Genomic DNA, 20,324 nt, shown 5'->3' on the forward strand with positions numbered 1-20,324 from the left:
CAGAGAGCAATTCACTAGGTCTCAGCAGGGAGGCTGCTAGTTCTACAGGGCACTTTTTAAAAACAGGGCTTGCTTGTAGGAGGGGAAGGAACGGTGTATGCTGGATTGGATTGCATGGGCCTCCTGGTAGGGTTGCAGTGTGTGGAAGGGTGAGCTTGGAGGGATAGGTTAAAGTTTGGATCTTGGACCAAAACTCTTGCACCTCACCGGTTGGGGCTGTTCCATGCGTGTTGGGCGTGAAATATGCTTGACGGAATATCTCTAACTACACATTGCTGTTATAAACATGAAATGGTGCATCTCCATATGAAAACCATGTGTGCGTTTGCTGTTTGTCCCTCAATGACCAAACTGATATAGCTGGGATAGAATGCATTCACTGGACCCCACCTGCATACCCTGTTTGCTGCAGGGCCTCCTGTGTTCTTGGGGTTCAGTGCAGAGAGGATTAGCTAGGGAAAATATGCTCATTCAGAAGACAAGGTTAATTTTTGGCCCAACAACTTGAACAATGTTTGGGGAGCAGAAAGGGAGGGTGTGAAGCAAGTGTTGACCAGGCCATACTAAATGTGTAGCATCTAAAACCGTTGCAGACCTTTGAGGGCAGACTTCTCTAAAGTGGAAAGAAAACAATAAAGTGGCTCGACTTTAAAACACGTACTAATAAGTAAAAAGAAAAGGAGGACTTGTGGCACCTTAGAGACTAACCAATTTATTTGAGCATGAGCTTTCGTGAGCTACAGCTCACTTCATCGGATGTAGCTCACGAAAGCTCATGCTCAAATAAATTGGTTAGTCTCTAAGGTGCCACAAGTCCTCCTTTTCTTTTTGCGAATACAGACTAACACGGCTGTTACTCTGAAACCTGTACTAATAAGTGTCCATGAGAACAATGTGCATCTTGTTGGTTGGTTTTTCTTTTTGTTTTAATACATTGTTACCATCACTGTGTCTCTCATTGTTGCACATCGATTCTGGAACTCTTACCAGCTCTGGGCAGAGACGTTTCTCTCACTGGCATATTCAGTGTTTTTCTTGGGCTGGTTTCTGCAAGCTTACTGCAGTGGTGCTGGAACAGTTTCTATAGTGGGGGTGTTGAGAGCCATTGAACCAAACTGTAAACCCTGTATATAATGGAATACACTTCTAGACAGGGGGTGCGGCCGCACCCCTAGCACTCCTAGTTCCAGCATCTATGGTTTACTGTGTTCTCATTACTAGATGCCATTAATATCACTGCTATCGAAGCAGATTGAAGGGTTTCACACATTTTGAGTCAAAATATTTGCCATGTAGTTGCGATTCAACACCTAATCCTTCTACGGTATCAGGTTAGCACGAGTGGTGCCACTGTTGATTTTGTGCTATCAATTACCATTGTCCGGAGAATAACACTTTCTTTTTGATAACTTTTCTACTGCTTCCTCTCCTATTTTAAGTGGATCTGATAAAGGGTATAAGCTATAGAAGATAAGGGGCTGTTTTAACATATGATGACATTCTTAAATAGTATGGAATAAAACTGGAAGTAACTGATGGGGAGTGATCATACTACTTCATATATTGCACTTGAGAAGGCAAGCAGCAGTATTGTGCTAGGGTCTGGAGAGCTAGGACTGGGGAGACCATAGAGGATGGGGTCACAGTAGTCATGGTAGGAGGAGATTAAGGCGTAAGGGGGATTTAAGGAGTGGTAGGTTTGAGGCAATTGTGTATTATGACAAACGAGGAAGAGGTGGCGGAAAGTATATTAAAAACCTGCTGCAGATGTGGGGCAAGGGAAATTCATCGAGTTTACAGATACTACAGACAAATGGTAGGTCAGAATCAAGATGGGTGAGTGCAGATAAAGTTGTCTGAGGCTGCTGTTCATGCTCAAAAAGCATTTCTGTCTTTTGAGACGTTTGGCCGGAAGGTTACTATTAATAATAAATATTTATATAGTTCTGTAACTCTGCCTGGCTCCTTAAATAAAAAAAAAAAAAAATCCCTGCCTGGAGATCTAACAATTGTCGATTTAAATAAACATAGGACAGGAAGATGAAAAAGAGAGAGGGTAGAAAAGGAGGGACCAGAGTTAAAATAAATAATGTGAAATCTGCAATGAGCAAATTGTATAATTTCTGATATTTTAAGCAGAGACTGAAGCAGGGAATGAAGAGGAGAAGACAGCCCAGGAAAGGAAGCCACCAGTGAAAAGAAAGCGGAAAATGGATTTTATGAAGTGGAGGTGGCATGGTTAGAGTGGTGGGAGAGGAATACTATTTAAGATAGGCTCTAGATCAAGTAGGAATTGTTTTGGGGAAGTTCTATGTCCAGTGCGATGCAGGAGGTCAGTCCAGATAAGGGGTGGCCAAACTATGGCCCGCGTCCGGCTCTTCAGACATTTTAATTTGGCCCTCGAGCTCCCGCTAGGGAGCGGGGTCTGGGGCTTGCCCACTCCAAACGTGCCATGGCTCTGTGCGGCTCCCGGAAGCAGCAGCATGTCCCCTCTCCGGCTCCTATGCGTAGGGTCGGCCAGGGGGCTCCGTACACTGCCCCCGCCCCAAACACCACCCTCGCAGCTCCCATTAGCCAGGAACAACAGCCAATGGGAGCTGCAGGGGGGGCACCTGTGGACAGGGCAGTGCGCAGTGCTGCCTGGCCGCGCCTCCACTTAGGAGCCGGAGGGGGGGACATGCTGCTGCTTCCGGGAGATGCTTGAGATAAGCGCCGCCCACAGCCTGAACCCCTGACCTCCTCCCGTGCCCCAACCCCCGGCCCCAGCCCTGATCCCCCTCCTGCCCTCTGAACCCCCACTACCCCATCCTGGAGCCCCCTCCCGCATCCTGAACTCCACATTTTTGGCCCCACCCCAGAGCCTGCACCCCCAGCTGGAGCCTTCACTCCCTCCCACACCCCAACCCCAATTTCATAAGCATTCATGGCCCGCCATACAATTTCTATACCCAGATGTGGCCCTTGAGCCAAAAAGTTTGCCCACCCCTGGTCTAGATGATCACAGTGACCTCTTTTGGCCTGAGAATCTCTGAATCTCTAGGGGTATGTCTTCACTGCAGTATTAACTTGGGCACTTACTCGGGTGTTGCTCCAGCTCCCCCTCTTGTTTACACACCAAATCCTGTCACCTGAGTTAGTGGTGTTTTCAACCAAGGCTAGTTGGTTCATCTGGAGTTGACGGCTAAAACCCGAGTGATGTTTTCATGTGGGCTGGTAAGCTGCTCACTTTGCCATGAGGATGCAGGCCTTGCTCACTCGAGTGCTGATAGTCTTGCAATGCCATACCACAATCCCCCTGGGCTTCCAGAAGGACAGACAAGTTCTTCCACAATTCCCTGGGAAGGCATTCCGGAAGGGGTCCGCTTACTGCAGCACACAGAGCAATGGGGTATGCCCAAGAAGTGCTAGTGACACAGATGTTGAGAGCAGCACCTGTGAGAACCCAGCCACTTGTGTATGGCTTTGCACTGTGGTTGCTCACACTTAGCCTAGGCTGACCTGTGTGCTCAGATGTGGGTGCCAATCACTGAGTTAACTACAGGGAAGATATAGCCATGGGAGCTGCATGTTAACTAGACTCTGAGGTTGGAGAGGAGGTGGTAATGGAGAGCTTGGTGTGAATGAGGACTTTGGTAGTGGGTGCAAGTGGGTAAATTTTAGAAATTAACCAGTTTAACAGTCCCACAGCCAGATCTCTCTACACTTGGCTTTGAAAACATACATGTCCGGTCTTGCTCAACTCCCCAGAATTTTGGGGAAAAACAGGAGAGCACATAGAAAACTGCTAAGAAATAACCCTGCTGTCCCTATAGTATAGCAGGTGTGGTGGGTTGCTTTCAGGAGGCCTTCAAAACTGTGGATGGTCTTGTCAGACATTGATATGCCAAACCCACATGAGTTGTATGGACTTCATTCCCTGACCTGGACTCCAAGTCTGTTTGTTGTGATGAGTTTAGGGAAGACCAGGAACATTTCTTAATGTAACGTTGTTTGGTATATGAATTGAGAAATGCGAAAGCTTTCATCCTTGTAACGGCACCACAGTGGCTTACCGATAGTACTATGCATGTAATGTATTAATAATAATCAGTACAGCAAAGCCCTGTTAGTAGGCAAATAGCTTTGTACGGTCAATAAGAGCAATTTGGGTCTGGATGATGTTTGCACATTTATCAAATCCAGTTGTGGTGTGTGCTGGGAAATAAAATTATAGCCATTCTGCTGGCCTTTCATGCATATTTCCAGTGACTTAGAATTAAAGTGTTGTAACGCTAACCTTATTGGTGTGTTTTAAAAGGAATCTCTTAACTGCGCATACTGAAGCCAGTTGCCTTTATTAACTACTCTCCATTGCCAGTGCCATCTGGTATAATAAGTGAGATTACAGCAGGAATGGAAGGTGATGGGGACAGGTGTTTTTCCCCTTATTGGAAGTCCCGTATTTTATTTAGCCAAGCAGGAATGAAAAAGAACAGACATTTGTTTTGTTGGGGTTTTTTTCAGAATAAAGTCCAGTTTAAAATGGAAAAAACTGATGGTGCAATGGATGCGGGTGTTCCGCAATAGGGGTGTGAAATGTGGTGTTTGTATTACTGTTGTGGTAGCGATTTTGTGTTTAAGGCTGAGATGGTATTTTCATTCAAAGCCCCCTGTTTTCAGTCACATCTTAATTCAAAATGAAACTTGTTCGGTCTGATTTCTGTGCCTCATGCATGTGCGTAACTCATCATTTTTCAGGGATTCATAGAGTTTGAGGCCAGAAGGGACCGCCAGATCATCTAGGGTTCTAGCCTGACCTCCTGTATATCACAGACCATTACATTTCACCCTGTTACCCCTGTATTGAACCCAATCATTTTGTATGACTAAAGCATAATTTGTGTTTGGCTAAAGCTTCTCTACCAGAAAGGCATCCGGTCTTGAGTCTCAAGATGGAGAATTCACCAGTTCCGCTGGTAGATTGTTCCAGTGTTATAAAAAGATTGTCCTATTTCTAATTTGAATTTTGTCTGGTTTCAGCTTCCAGCCACTGGTTCTTGTTATGCCCTTTTCTGCTACAGTAAAGAGCACGTTAGCACCTGGTATTTTCTTCCCATGAAGATACTTATACACTGCAACCATATCACCTCACCATCTTCTGTTTCATAAATTAAGTGGAAATCTCTCACTGTAAGACATTTTCTCTAGCCCTCCAGTAATTATTGTGGTTCTTCCCTGCACCCTCTCCAAGTTTTGAACAGCCTTTAAAAAATGTGGAAACCAGAACTGTATGTGGTATTCTACTATCTGTCTCACTAATTCCGAGTTGAGAGGTAAAATCACCTCCCTGCTCATACTTACTTTTCCTCTGGTTGTACATTGTTGCATTAGCCTTTTTTACAGCAGAATCACGCTGGGAGCTCATGTTGAGATTCTTGTCTGTTATGACTAATAAATCCTTTTCAGAGTCACTGCTTTCCAGGATACACTCCCCCATCCTTAGGTATGGCCTTACCATAGTGATTCAGATTGCACTGTCTGACTGCCGTGTCCTCGTCATTATTTACCATTCCACCTGTGTTCGTATCATCCACAAATTTTATCAGCTGTGACTTGATGGTTACTTCCAGTTCATTGATTAAAATGTTGAATTGCTTCTGGTCTAGTTGCAGAACCTCAGTAGAAACCTAATGGGCCCTAGGGAAATACTATCTGTACCCTGAGAGGACATGTTTCCTGGTCACTGCAAGGCTTCTTACTTTGGTTTGTCTCATGAGCACTTCGGAAGCGGAGACATTAATAAGAATCTCCTTAGGGCTGCCAGCTGATCACATGTGGCTTGTCTATTAAATTTCATAGCCAGGCTCTTTTGTTGTCTAACTGAAATTTGTTCATTTGTTGAAAATATGCCCTCACTAATTGAGATTCCTGTGCGCCAATATAAAACAGCTATTAGGCTTTGAAAATGAAGACAAATGCTGCCTTTGACCTTTTTGAAGCAATTCTGTTTGGAAATAAATTATTGTGGTTTTGAAAACTGAGCACCTATACAGTAGGCTATTTAAGTAATAACTTGAAGGTTTTTCCTGTTTGAGGTAGTAATGGTATCCTGGGCAGCTACACACCTGGTAGAACAGAACTGCCCTCGAGTGTTCTGGTGACAGTGTTTTTGATTTAACTAAGTTGTATGAGTTTCAAAATCGCACCTGGGTGCAGTGTGTTTTAGCTAGTATTTACCGACATTCTGAGTGAAAGCTGCCCTGTTCATGCATGTATGGCTAATTGAGTTGCATACTGAATGAGACTTAAATGAGGCAGGACTCTTCATGCTTCCTTCTGTGTGTACTAAGTTGCACAACCAATAGCGGATTAGCCATTGAGCCAACGGGGCCCATGCCCAGGGCCCCCCGACCAATTGGGGGGAGAGGTCCTGGAAAAATGGGCACCCCAGTGCCCCAACCCTGCTCCCCAGCAGGAGCATCAGGTGGGCGGGGGAAGCCTTTGCGCCTCGACCCCGCTCCCCAGCAGGAGTGCTGATGGGTGTCTGTCTGGGTGGGAAACTGCATGTGGAAGGGGTGGGGAGGGCTCAGGCCCAGGGCCCCACATAACCATAATCCACTTATGTGCACAACACAATGTGCATACTTAGTGATACAGGGCTCCATTGGGGCAGGCCATAATATTTCAGTGGTGTCTAGTCGAATAATTTCAATTTGTGAAATGTAGGCTGGTCATGGGCATCATTAACATTGCTACTGAAGGGCAGTAACTAGAAAAGCCAAGATTTTTCAAAGAATAAACAGGACCGGCCTTTGTCATTGTATGGATATAAGACTATGTATGTGGAAAGTCTATGGAATATGAGGAACAGGCCTCATAGGATTACTACTGACTGAGAAAGCAGTCTCTTCCGTAACTCAATAGGTAGTCTTAATGCTTTTAGACATGAAGTTTCCTGGTTCAGTTTCTTGTTGGAATTAATTCCTCACAAGTAAGGACAATTGTTGAATTTATGGTTACTTCTAAACCATGCAGAATACAGAGAAGTGACCATCAGGCTGTACAGATTTCACTTATCCATGCCAAGTTGCACTTGCTCACTAGCTGTTTTTATTATCCTCTGTGGTTGAGATGGTACTTTCATTCAAAGCCTCTATTTTAGAGGGTTATGACTTTCCAAAATCATGGTGTGGCAGAACCTTGATGCTTGTTCAGGGGAGGATGTTTGTTGAAAGTTGCAGGAAATCTATTCAACCGCTATCTTCAGGATCAGACATTCAAGTGAGCAGCTGACTTTCAACAAAATGCTTATTAAAAGTTACATTTCAATGTAAAAACCATCCAAAAATCTCTTAACACAACCTTGGGGTTGAGACTTTGTGCAAAAATCAGGAAATCCAGAATTGAGGTCCTTTAAGAAACCTTAACTTTGCATCCTTTCACTCCATGATTACATAACAGTGTGAAATGCCCTACTTTTCAGTAAATACAATGTCAGAGGCATCGGAAAGACTCATCCAGAAAGACTGCAAATTAGCGGACTGTAACAGAAGTAGTTTAAATATACAATTATAAAAGTTTTTAGTATTACTGCATGTGTCCTGCTGTCTGGAGTGGTTCACGGCCATGAGTGCCAACCTCATGACAGACTGTCAAAAAGCAGCGCAGACCCCACGAGCTGGTGGTAAGTTCTGTAAATAGATTTCACTAACCCAGTATCAAAATGTGAGCTCCTGAAGCACGATAACAGTTTTACCAAGGAGTCACAGAGAGTCCCCTTGGGCTCTCCGGTCTATATTGCCACCCAGAAAAGCTGGACTAAGTGATAAATGGTCACTTACATCAAAGATCACAAAGAATTCAGTTTGCTTCCAGTTCTAAGAGATCAGTCACTTACCCCAGGTCATTTTGTACCTCAGATCTCACACCAAAGACAATGCTTGTAGCCGATCCTGTAGTAAACTGACTAGGGATTTATTAACCTGGAAAAAGAAATGAGAGTTATTCACAGGTTAAAGCAGGCAAACATACTGTGTATAGCTTGAGAGGGGTAGCCGTGTTAGTCTGGATCTGTAAAAGCAGCAAAGAGTCCTGTGGCACCTTATAGACTAACAGACGTAGTGGAGCATGAGCTTTCGTGGGTGAATACCCACTTCGTCGGATGCATGTAGTGGAAATTTCCAGAGGCGGGTATAAATATGCAAGCAAGGATCAGGCTAGGGATAACGAGGTTAGTTCAGCCAGGGAGGATGAGGCCCTCTTCTAGCAGTTGAGGTGTGAACACCAAGGGAGGAGAAACTGCTTTTGTAGTTGGCGAGCCAGTCACCATCTTTGTTTAATCCTGAGCTGATGGTGTCAAATTTGCAAATGAACTGAAGCTCAGCAGTTTCTCTTTGAAGTCTGGTCCTGAAGTTTTTTTGCTGCAGGATGGCTACCTTTAAATCTGCTATTGTGTGCCCAGGGAGGTTGAAGTGTTCTCCTACAGGTTTTTGTATATTACCATTTCTAATATCTGATTTGTGTCCATTTATCCTTCTATGTAGGGACTGTCCAGTTTGGCTGATGTACATAGCAGAGGGGCATTGCTGGCACATGATGGCGTATATTACATTGGTGGATGTGCAGATGAATGAACCAGTGATGGTGTGGCTGATCTGGTTAGGTCCTGTGATGGTGTTGCTGGTATAAATATGTGGGCAGAGTTGGCATCGAGGTTTGTTGCATGGATTGGTTCCTGAGTTAGAGTTACTATGGTGCGGTGTGTAGTTGCTGGTGAGAATATGCTTCAGGTTGGCAGGTTGTCTGTAGGCGAGGACTGGCCTGCCTCCCAAGGCCTGTGAAAGTGAGGGATTGTTGTCTAGGATGGGTTGTAGATCACTGACGATGCATTGGAGAGGTTTTAGCTGAGGACTATATGTGATGGCCAGTGGAGTTCTGTTGGTTTCTTTCTTGGGCTTGTCTTGCAGCAGGAGGCTTCTGGGTACACGTCTGGCTCTGCTGATCTGTTTCCTTATTTCCTCAAGTGGGTATCGTAGTTTTGAGAATGCTTGGTGAAGATCTTGTAGGTGTTGGTCTCTGTCTGAGGGGTTGGAGCAAATGCGGTTGTACCTCAGCGCTTGGCTGTAGACAATGGATCATGTGGTATGTCTGGGGTGGAAGCTGGAGGCATGAAGGTAGGCATAGCGGTCGGTGGGTTTTCGGTATAGGGTGGTGTTAACGTGACCGTCACTTATTTGCATCGTGTTGTCTAGAAAGTGGACCTTCTGTGTAGATTGGTCCAGACTGAGGTTGATGGTGGGGTGGAAGCTGTTGAAATCGTGGTGGAATTCTTCCAGGGTTTCCTTCTCATGGGTCCAGATGATGAAGATGTCATCAGTGTAACATAGGTAGAGAAGGGGCGTGAGTGGACGAGAGCTGAGGAAGCGTTGTTCCAGGTCAGCCATAAAAATGTCGGCATATTGTGGGGCCATGCGGGTGCCCATAGCGGTGCCACGGGTCTGGAGGTATATATTGTCACCAAATTTGAAATAATTGTGCATGAGGTTAAAGTTACAGAGCTCAGCAACCAGTTGTGCTCTTCCTGACAGCTTGTATTCCATCTGTGTGTGGGATGTTTGTGTCGAGAGCCTCTACATCCATGGTGGCGAAGATGGTGTTTTCTGGAAGATCACCAGTGCATTGTAGTTTTCTCAGGAAGTCAGTGGTGTCACGGAGATAGCTGGGAGTGCTGGTGGCATAGGGTCTGAGTAGAGAGTCCAAATATCTGGACAGTCCTTCAGTGAGAGTACCAGTGCCTGAGATCATGGGACGTCCAGGGTTTCCGGGTTTGTGGATCTTGGGTAGTAGATAGAATAACCCCAGTCGGGGCTCTAAGGGTATGTTGATTTGTTCCGGTGTTAGTGTAGGGAGTGTCCTGAGTAGATGGTGCAGTTTCTTAGTGTATTCCTCAGTGGGATCTGAGGAAAGTGGCCTGCAGAATTTGGTATTGGAGAGTTGTCTGGCAGCCTCCTTTTGGTAGTCAGACCTGTTCATGATGACAACAGCACCTCCTTTATCAGCCTCTTTGATTATAATGTCAGGGTTGTTTCTGAGGCTGTGGATGGCATTGCGTTCTGCACGACTTAGGTTATGAGGCAAGCGATGTTGTTTTTCCACAATTTCTGCCTGTGCACGTTGGCGGAAGCACCCTATGTATAGGTCCAGACTGTCATTTCGACCCTCAGGAGGAGTCCATGTGGAGTTCTTCTTCTTGTGCTGTTGGTGGGAGGGCATTTGTGTATCAGTGTGCTGTTCATCTGTATATATACTTTGTATATACACAGATGAGTTAGTCTGTGGTTCCAAAAGGTGACAGAGTTGTAATTTGTCAGCACTGAATGTCTTGTAGAGTTAACTCAGGTTGACTTTGGGGATCTCTGCTTCTGTTTCCTAGCTTCAGCCTCATGAGAGTCCAGACAGCAAAGAGATGAATTTTCCTGTCAACTATTTTATTTCCTCCTCCCAAAATTCAAGCTGGTGGGATGAGCTTTCATGCATGTAGCCATTCACCCAGTCTTTGTATCACAATGTTTCAAAATGGCCAATTTAGTCTCCACAGCCCTTCTCAATGGGCGAGGGAACCACTCCTCTTGTCTGGGTTCACAAGTTCAGAGCAGGCATTTTTACAGTTACAAAGCAAAACTTAGATATTACCTTATAGCCTGGGATACAGATATTACAAGTAAGAATAATGCATGCAACAACTCAAGCATTTTATAGAGTCTAAACCCATCCTTACAAGTTTGACATGTATCTTGAACAACACTAACATACAGCACCTTAGAGACTAACCCATTTATTTGAGCATAAGTTTTCGTGAGCTGTAGCTCACGAAAGCTTATGCTCAAATAAATGGGTTAGTCTCTAAGGTGCCACAAGTCCTCCTTTTCTTTTTGCGAATACAGACTAACACGGCTGTTACTCTGAAAACTAACATACAGGTGAGCTGACCTAGTTTCCAGCTATAAATTTGTCAGTGCTCAGCTGATGCTTGCAGGCTTGGCAAGATCTGACACCTGGTCTACCAGTGTGACAGCATGTATGAACCACAGTAATAGAAACATGAAATGAAACTACATTATGACTTTTAGATGCTGCATATAAGAAGAAAAGGAGTACTTGTGGCACCTTAGAGACTAACCAGTTTATCTGAGCATAAGCTTTCGTGAGCTACAGCTCGCTTCACGAAAGCTTATGCTCAGATAAACTGGTTAGTCTCTAAGGTGCCACAAGTACTCCTTTTCTTTTTGCGAATACAGACTAACACGGCTGTTACTCTGAAACCTGCATATAAGAAGAATTTCATCTGTTGTGATGATCAAATGTGCTGCTATTCAATACCTAAGGGTGATGTTGCAACGGAGTCTGCTTGCTGCACTCATATTACCTCGTAGCTTTTTGATCATGCCCATTAGCCTTTGATTTTATGAATTTTAATGGAGAACTGTACTTTCGTGTCATACAGGGTCCCTAAAATTGTGGACTTGCTGCAGGAATTACTGGGTGAAATTCTATGGCCTTTATTATATATGAGATCTGACTAGGTGATCACAGTGGACTTGCAGTCTATGAATCTATGCTAGGTAGCCCAAACTGATCTGATGTTTGCCCTGTGCAGAGGTCCCTAATCATTAAATCCAAGTTCTGTGGACTCCTGAGTTGTACTAATAAACCTGGTATAGGTGATAGTGATCCATTCCCTCTAGGTACAAAATGTAAATGGGGTTTTTGATTTCCACACGTGGAATATTATACTAGTCAGTGACAGCGGTGAGTGGATATGACTTTGAGAAGTTTTGGGAAATCCAGGGAAATCATGTGTAGTACTTTTAAAATGCAGTAGCTGTCCTTTCTTCTAATTCCACACAAAGTCATCAGGTGTTAATCTCTTCTGTGCCACACCTTCAGAAGAGCAGTCACTATCATTCCAATATATTTGATGTTGCTAGCTGTAGTGGATATAGAAGGATTTATAGTTTAGCACTCTGGACCATCACTTGTACTGTCTCAAGGGAAAAGAGCAATTCAGGTGGAGTTTGCATGCATTGAAGAAAATGAAGCTCTGGTGTGATTGAAATTTAAGAGCTGAGCACATTCACATCTGACTGTGTTAGGGTCCAAATGTTACTGTTGACACTAGTTTTCTTCTTGGATAGCCATGCTGGCAGTCACTAGCGTGTGGAGCCCTGTCAGTTCGCTAATCTAATAGACTGTTCTTGCCCAGATCATTGTGTGTCAGTATTTTATATGCTGAATGTAGCCAGGTTTAATAATCAGTCACTTTTGCGCCTTCTGCCAGACTTCCCCCCCACCCCCCTTTTTTTTAAACAATGTAATGTTTAATTCAAAACCTGCTATGGAAACAAACTATATACATTAAAAAAAAGCAAAGATGAAGATGAAAAGCACTGAGTCATGAAAGGTAACGAGCATTCAGAATAATGTCATTTTAGTTTTTAAAAAATAATTTGAAATTAATCCCTTTTAAAATTGATTTTATTTTTATTACCTATTATGAAAATATTACAAGGACATGGGCACTGCTTGAAAGTACTTCTGTAGTATGTCTGAAATCCTGAAAAGCTTGCCTTCAGAACATTGGTTGATCTATTTGTTCTCCAGTCACTAAAACAGAAATCTCTGAAGCTCTTTTAGATGCCATTTTTCTTGTTTAATATTGTTGCCTTCAGCTGGCACCTGTTGAGGTCAGTTACAGTGGTTCCAAATGACAAGAATCTACCATATTTAGCGCAATGGACAAGCTTTTTGCTGAATGTCCGAGGGCTCCCATTGCCTGTCTACTGGTATTATGAAGTGCTCTCATGTTCTAGCTTGGCAATACAAAGAATTGTAAACCTCCAGGTGAGTGTTAATTGCATGGGGAAACTCCCAAGCAATATGAATACCAAAAAGAGAGAGGCAGAGGAAGTCTAACAAATATATTATAAAGCACTGAAGCATAAACATGTAATCTGAAAGCACGGTTTCTTTGTAGAGATACATGTGAATTTTAGCTGGCCTTTCAGTTATTGCTGAGATGGAATATCCCAAATTACATTCTGCACAGAGAACGGGCAAGACATGACAGCTTGAGGCAACAAGAGGGGCTTAGAATGGTAGCATGTGGAGTTCCAGTCTGATGGCTTCCATTCTGATCCCCAGAGTCACACATGGAACAGTTACTGGCTCTGCATTCTGAGAAAGAGTACACTATCCGGTCCTGTCAGCCTCTCTCACTTTATTGGTAGAGGTATTTTTGTTCATGGTTTAGTTTGCTATATTACCTGTGAAGTTTCCCCATATGCATCTGTCCCTCTGCTTTAGGATGAGTGCCCCTTACTGGGTATCTTCTGGATGTGGGAGGTAGGTATCAACTGTAGGAATGTTCAGTAGGTGTATTGCAAAAGCCACGTTATTCCCCAGAGTTTCCTCCCCTCTTTTCCCAGAGAGGAACCTCTGTCCATAATGCAGTGTCTGCATCTAATTGCCTGACAATCTTACTAGCCATCTATTATACATTCTTCCCCCGCCCCCAGGTCACAGATGAGAAAGGAAGATAGTGTTTTTTCCAGCTCAATGATTTAGCATGCATCTTCTTCCCCCCTGCTTCTTCAGGTAATAAAGCCAGATGGCAGTGACAAAGAGACAGAAGCGACGCATGAATCAGATGTCCCTGAGGAGCTGTTGGGGACTTGCCTTCCTCGAGAGCCAGTGAAAGGAGATGCTGAGAGTCCGGATGTCATTATAGAGGCTCAGTTTGATGATAATGATGCAGAGAATGGACAAGAGAACTCACAGAATGTGCTGGCTGATGACATTAAGAAACTTTCTGTGGATACCAGTGAAAAGGGTGAGTGGGTCAGATTGCTGTCTTAAACTTTGATATCAGCGAACTTGAAGTATTTTTTTTTTTTTTTTTTGCTGCTTTGCTTTGCTACAAGCTTTAAGGTGCAACATGGAAGTTTAATGTGTCACCACTCCTGTGCTTGCCATGCTAAGCTCCCTAACTAGTCAATAGGTTCGGTTCTGAGTGGATATTGAAAGCTGGCTTTTATGCAGCCTCAACTGACTCAATGTAAATCTGTAGAACAAAATTCACCCCTTTATATTTGAGATTCCTGTGCTGCATGTGGCTGCGGTTCGCAATCTGACTCAAGATGTTGCTATAGCTTTTTCCTCCCATCCCAGGCAGGCTTTCTAATCTGTATTCCTCACATTGGGGTTAAGAATTAAATTCCTTTGGCTTTTTCTTGCATTGCACGGTTGAATGTTCTTTGTAACTCAGGTCTTTGAAAAATAAATTGATTTGTTTAAAAAAAAATTCAAGCAATCAATGATCCTTTTGAAGAGGAGTGGTGTTACTCTGAATCTGAATCCTTCCTGTGCCATCAGATGTCACAGGAAGGATTCAGTGGCTCAAACAAGGTTCCACCATTCCTGTCTGTTTGGGGCCACTATTTGGATGTCTTTTATTAAGTCCCATATGTTTTCCCTCTCTAAGCATGTTTGATGGAGGGATTCCTTCTGTTGGCCACTTTTTACATGTTCCTCCAGCTGCCCAACAGCATGCCTGCCATGGCAGATGCGCTGGCTTCATTCTTAACACACGTTCAAGATATTGCCATCATCTCTTTGGATAGTATTGGAGACAGGATTGTTGAGCTCTGACAGATCTCAGCAGTTGTCATAAATTAATTCAGTTTAATATTTACTACTTTCTTGAGGCATCAGGTGTCTCTCCATACTCTTGATGGGTTTCCAGCTTTCACATCCGTATGTTAAAATATAAAAAAAACAATTGAGTTTAAGGTTTGTGGCTTTGTCTTTAAGCCATGCATTATTATTGACCAAATCTTGCTTAAACTGGTGACTGCAGCTGCTGCCTTGCCAATTTGTGCCATTATTTCCTTCTGGACGTCCCCATTGGCTTGCATGTTACCACTAAGGTATGTGTATTGCCTCGCCTCTTGTATTCCTTTGCCTTCTAACTTAATGCTTGAGTTGGGGTTGCTCGGGTTCTCATTAGATTTTTTTTTTCATAACTGTTTACCCCATCTTTTTTGTGAAGCTGGACAGTCTTTCATTTTTGCTTATGTTGGTTGACTGGTTGCTTGGAAGAGCTATCTCATCAGCAAAATCTAAATCTTCTAGTGTTAAGCTGTGATGGCAGAGGTGAGAGAGTGCCTTCTTGTTTGACAGCAATATCTGTCAAACCATTAGCTCAGGTCTGTGTTTACTTTCACTGTGCAAACTGCATCTTGATATAAAGTCTTGATCTTGTTAATTATTATTGTTGACATACCATCACACTTCAAGATGCTGCCGCCTGGACTAAGATGGAAGCTGTCATATGCCTTCGTAAAATCTGTTGACATTTATGATGAGTGGATTTTTGCCACTAGGCACTTTCCTTAGTGGTTTTTCTTAGAGTGAAAATCTGGTTGACACATGATCTGACAGGTCAAAATCTGGTCTTCTCTTCCCTTAGCTTTGCCTCAGGCTGCTTCCTTTAACCTGCTTCAGAGATACTGCAGAGACCCTGCTTGTCACTGAAAGGAGAGCAGCACCTTGCCAGTAATGGCAATTGCTAGGGTCACTTTTCTTGACTATCTGTTGTTCTGAAAGCTTTTCCTGGTCCCAAGTTTTGTTGAAAAGTTTGGTGATTTTTATCAGTGGTCTCATCATTACAAGCTTTCAACTTTTCCTGGTGACTTGGTCTTCACCTGCAGCTTTCCCAAGTTTTAAGGTTTTTATTGTACCTTCTTTGTTTGGGGTGTGATACATTAAGATGTCCAGCTCTGGTGTTTAATTTCTTTGTCAAAGTCAGTAGTTTCTTGTGGAGTTGGTCTGTTTAGCACTTCTTAAAGTGCTCTGCCCATCACTCTGTTCTTTTTCTGCTGTTTCTGTCTTTACTTGTTTATCCTTAACAAGCCCTATGGCTAATCTAAACTTGCCAGTTAGAACCTTGCTGAGTTGATAAAGTGTTTTACTGTTCCTCTTTCAGCAACCACTTCAGCTTCTTTGGTGATCTTATCCATATATTTCCTCTTGTCTCTTCTTGTGCTGCTTTTACTGTTTTATCCTTTGTTTTAATTAGAATTTTTTTTCTGCTGCTTTTTCTGAAGCTATTTTTGAGCAGTTGATGTTTGGTTTGGCTTGTTTCCTTTCTTTCATGCTGTTCCACGTATCCTCACTTATCCAGGATTTTGGTTCACATAGCCAGTTTCCAGACACAGTTATTGCTGCATCTCTGATAGTGTCGCAGAAAGGACTGTGACATGTCAATGCTGACTTGCTGGGACCAATTCTGTCCCCATAATGTGCACGTGCAGCTCAAATCATTTTTAAAAAGAACCCCATAGTCACATTTTGAAGGCAGAATTTGGCCTCAGATAATAGTACCACCAGGTTGGATCCTGATCCTCCAAACATGAGTAACTTTATTCATCCAAGTAGTTCCATTGGACTCAGTGGGGGTCTACTCACCTGAGTAAAGAGACTGGTGCCCGTGTGTTTGGGGGATTGGACCCTTGCCCAGTTCAAGTGTCCCTCACTGCATACAAACGGCTTAGTTTAGGCGTAAGTGCTGTAGTAAACAAGATTAGATACCTGTTGTACGTAGAGTGTATTGAGTGGTGGTGAGAACAAAGGATCAACAACTTGTGCAAAGTCTGGAAAGTATCACTTATTGGTGGCTTCACTGTCCATGGTATCCAGTACATAGATAGATAGATAGATATATTTTAAATAGATCTACTTCTTAGTTGTTCCTTTAAAGGACCAGCTCTCACAATCATGTATAGCAGAGGTCTAAGCAAGCACTTGCACTTCAGTCACCCTTCTCTGGATCATTTTCTTTCCCTAAAACAATCATTTCTCTCCCTTAGCTCATTACGAATACACATGGTAGTGATATCTGCATGTCATCCTCTTGTATTAGGCTACGCCGGTTTCTTCCACCGCATGGCATAGAGATTGCTCACAGGGCTCACATGTTTTCCTACCAGTCAGGCAACCCATTCCTTCCTGCAACCTTAACTTTGTGTTAACTGGATGAATGATTTTCCCCTTTGAGCCACTGGCTACCTGTTTTCTTTACCACCTGTCAATCAAGGCAGCCTTTTTGGTAGCCATCATGTCAGGCAGAGGGACAGGGGAGATCCGGCCCTTCGTGGCAGGCCTCCTATTCCTCCTCTACCCAGCAGTCTTTCATGAGGATAGAGGCCTCAGGCCGCACATGAAGTTTCTGAGTAAGGTGGCTTCTGAGTTCCACATCAGTCTATTTACTTCCAGGTTTTCTTCCCTAAATTGTATTCCAGCCTGGGTTAAATGAAACGTCACACACTGGATGTCATGAGGACCTATTTTATTTGGCTAGGACCCAGCCATTCAGGCATATACTAGACTCTTCATGGCATTTGCTGAGAAGGTTAAAGGGCAAAGCCATATCCTTGAGAGGCGAAGTGAGTCTCAGACTATGTCAGGACATTGTGCTAAGAAAGGGCCACCTGGGTAGGTTAGGTTAGTCCACTGGGACTTGGATGGCTTCTCTGCCCTGCTTAGATAACTTGTAGCATCCCCATATCAGAGAGGGCACAGATGTAAAAGGAACTCTTGATTTCTGTGTTCCCACCTCCCAACTGCATGTATAAAGGGGGTGTATGATACAAATACTGTTACATTTTGGGAGCTCAGCTAGCCTCATTTTTTTCTCTTCATTCACTTGCCTCTTGGTATAAAGCTGTTAACAAGATTGCAGCATCTCCACCAGTTAATGTTGCAATTAAAAAAAATTCATACTTTATATTTTTAGTATAAGTGTTTGCATTCAGTAAAACCTTGCAGATCTGCCCCAAACCAGGAAAAGCGTGACTGTGTACAGAACATTTATTTATTTTACAGTGTTATCACCTCACTTATGTTCCTCTGTAATCTGAATTTCACATGAACTTGAGCCAGTCTTATCAGATACTGAAGCAGTTCTTCAGACGTGCTGATAAGGAAACATCAGCAGTGCAAGTAGTAGCAGTTTGGACTGTGAGAATGGCACGCACTCTCATAAAAGCTAGTAAAGGACTGTCATCTTGCCAAAACCCATCCTTGGCCAACAAATCTATTGTGGGTTCTTGAGCTCTGCTCCTAAGAGGTTTCACTGTATGCTGACCACATACACAGGTTATCCCAGGTCCACATGGATCGCTCACAAACATGTGATTCAATAAAATAATACCAGTGGCAGTGACTGTAGTTAGGGTTGTCCTCCTGACGCCTTCTTTCCACTTGCTTGAACTTTTCAAAAACTAAATTCATAAGCACAAACTTTTAGGGCTTGTTCTCTGCCTTAAGTTTGAGCAAAAAATCGTTCTGCTGTGTTTGAGGATATACTCTGCAAGTATGCTGAGCTCACTCAGCTAAATGTGTAATGAAAGATCTAGTCACATACGTTGCCATGAATTGAAAAGGACAACTGGGCCTGGGTAAGAGCTGTAATGGCCTCACTTTGCAGGTAGCTGGAGTAGGATTAGCTCACTCCTCTCCACCTAAATATTCAACATCAGTATAAAACCATTAGGACAGCTGGTAAGACAACCCCCATCTTTTAAGTCAAATATAGTCAGTAAAGTCCCTAATAACTTTGGTAAGGCTTGTAATTATCCCATACAATTATCTGGGGCCAAATTGTCAACTATTGTTACCGTCTGTAGGCCACTGTTCTGGAATACTTGGGACCCACTTTCCCATTGATCTTTGTAGTGCAAGCTTTGTAGTGTTCGTTGTATATGTAATGTTCCGCGTTTTTAGTTTTTATTTGATTAAAAAAAAGGGGGTGAGTTTTCAGTGTTTATTTTCCAAACATTAAAGCTGAGATAAAATGGGGGGGGGGGAAACAAAAAATCTTTTGTAATATATACATTTTACTACAGTGTATTTGAAACTTTTTTTTAAATGTACAAAGGTATATTTTTTCTCTCTCAGAGCTAGCAGTTTGTTCAGAAATCTGCTCAAGTAATTTTCTTCAAAGTATCTTCAAACTCACATTGAGCGTCTTGCTGTCTTGGAGGTAGTCCAGCTTTGAAAATAAGTGCTCTGCGTCAATAGATCCAGGGGGTGCACTCAAAGCTCGCCATGCCACTTTGCTGAATTTGGAAGGTGTGTCTTGATGGCTGTTCCAAAAAGCCAGCACATCCAGTTTCACATTGTCAGGGCTAGGCAAGTTCATGTAAGTAGTAAATTCCCCTTTCAGATTTGAAATTTCATCTTTAGTGGCAAATGGTTGAAACACTTTGGCATAATGTCATAATCTGCTGCAAAATTCACCTTGAGGAAGAGGTGCAACACCTGGATGACATTCCAGAAAGAATCTTCAGCACCAAACACTTTGGGGTTCAGATTATGGACCATGGTCGTCTCCTATTTCTCGCTGAGCATTGTGTTGAAGCTTTTGAACGCTTTTTTGGTTCTTGTATTCTGGGGTGGGAAGGATTTTTAGAAATGGATGGGTTTTCTCATTGTATGTTTCTCCTGCAGCTTTTGTGCTCAGTTCAGCTGAGATTTGGTTGTCAGGATCTGGTAAATGTCTGTGTTGGCAAATGTGTTGGCAGTAGTCAGAGAAAACTCCAGCGTTTACTGTGCCACACAGTGATGCCAAGTTTTCAGCAGTGAACGCTACCTTGATGCATAGAATCTGGTGGGCATTTTGGTTATTTACCAGTCTCTTCAGAGTTTCTGCTTTAGAACCAGCAAACTCAAGATGATCTAGATCAAGATGAACTCAAGATCAAGATGATCTAGGAGACGCATTAGCACAGTCCACACGTTATTTATAGGACAAGCAGTGAAATACAAACTCATCCACCAATGTGAAATGTTAGGGGAAGGTAACTGGCATCTGGCTCTGCACTCGTCTCGCACTGTGTAAAACAAAGCCTTCAGTTTGTTCGCATGCTTGAAAACGACCCCGAATCCAATGATGCAAGATTTCACGTCTTTCATTTCTCCTGTAGCTGACAGTGCAACGTTAATCAGATGAGCAGGACAGGAAATATACGTAGCAGCTCCGGTTTCTAATTGAGTTTAATCTCCCATGCAAATTTAGGAAGCAGAATCTATGTTAGTTGTGGCCACATTTTCCCAGATTAGTTGGTACATCTCAAACATGTCCATTCTTGCTGCGTCAGCAGAGGGGATGAATGTCACATCGGCACAAAACTATGCGGGTTTATTTGCTTTGAAATAAAAAAACAAAAACAAAAGGACAAGAATCGGAGGGTCCAAAGCATCAGGAGACTCATCAAAAATCAGACCAG

The 20,324-nt window shown here is 43.2% G+C and overlaps 1 protein-coding gene across 3 annotated transcripts in view; it reads left to right on the forward strand.

Moving 5' to 3' along the window:
• The window catches only part of DIS3L2 (DIS3 like 3'-5' exoribonuclease 2), a 270,593-nt gene that overhangs the window by 71,234 nt on the left and 179,035 nt on the right, over positions 1–20,324 (forward strand). For all 3 annotated transcript variants that reach the window (XM_074963408.1, XM_074963406.1, XM_074963407.1), the window contains one exon: positions 13,633–13,867. In XM_074963408.1, coding sequence (XP_074819509.1) covers positions 13,633–13,867 — 235 coding nt within the window. The remainder of the gene's footprint in view (positions 1–13,632; positions 13,868–20,324) is intronic.

The sequence above is a fragment of the Natator depressus genome, chromosome 9, assembly GCF_965152275.1.
Source record: "Natator depressus isolate rNatDep1 chromosome 9, rNatDep2.hap1, whole genome shotgun sequence".
Classification (NCBI taxonomy): Eukaryota; Metazoa; Chordata; order Testudines; family Cheloniidae; genus Natator; species Natator depressus.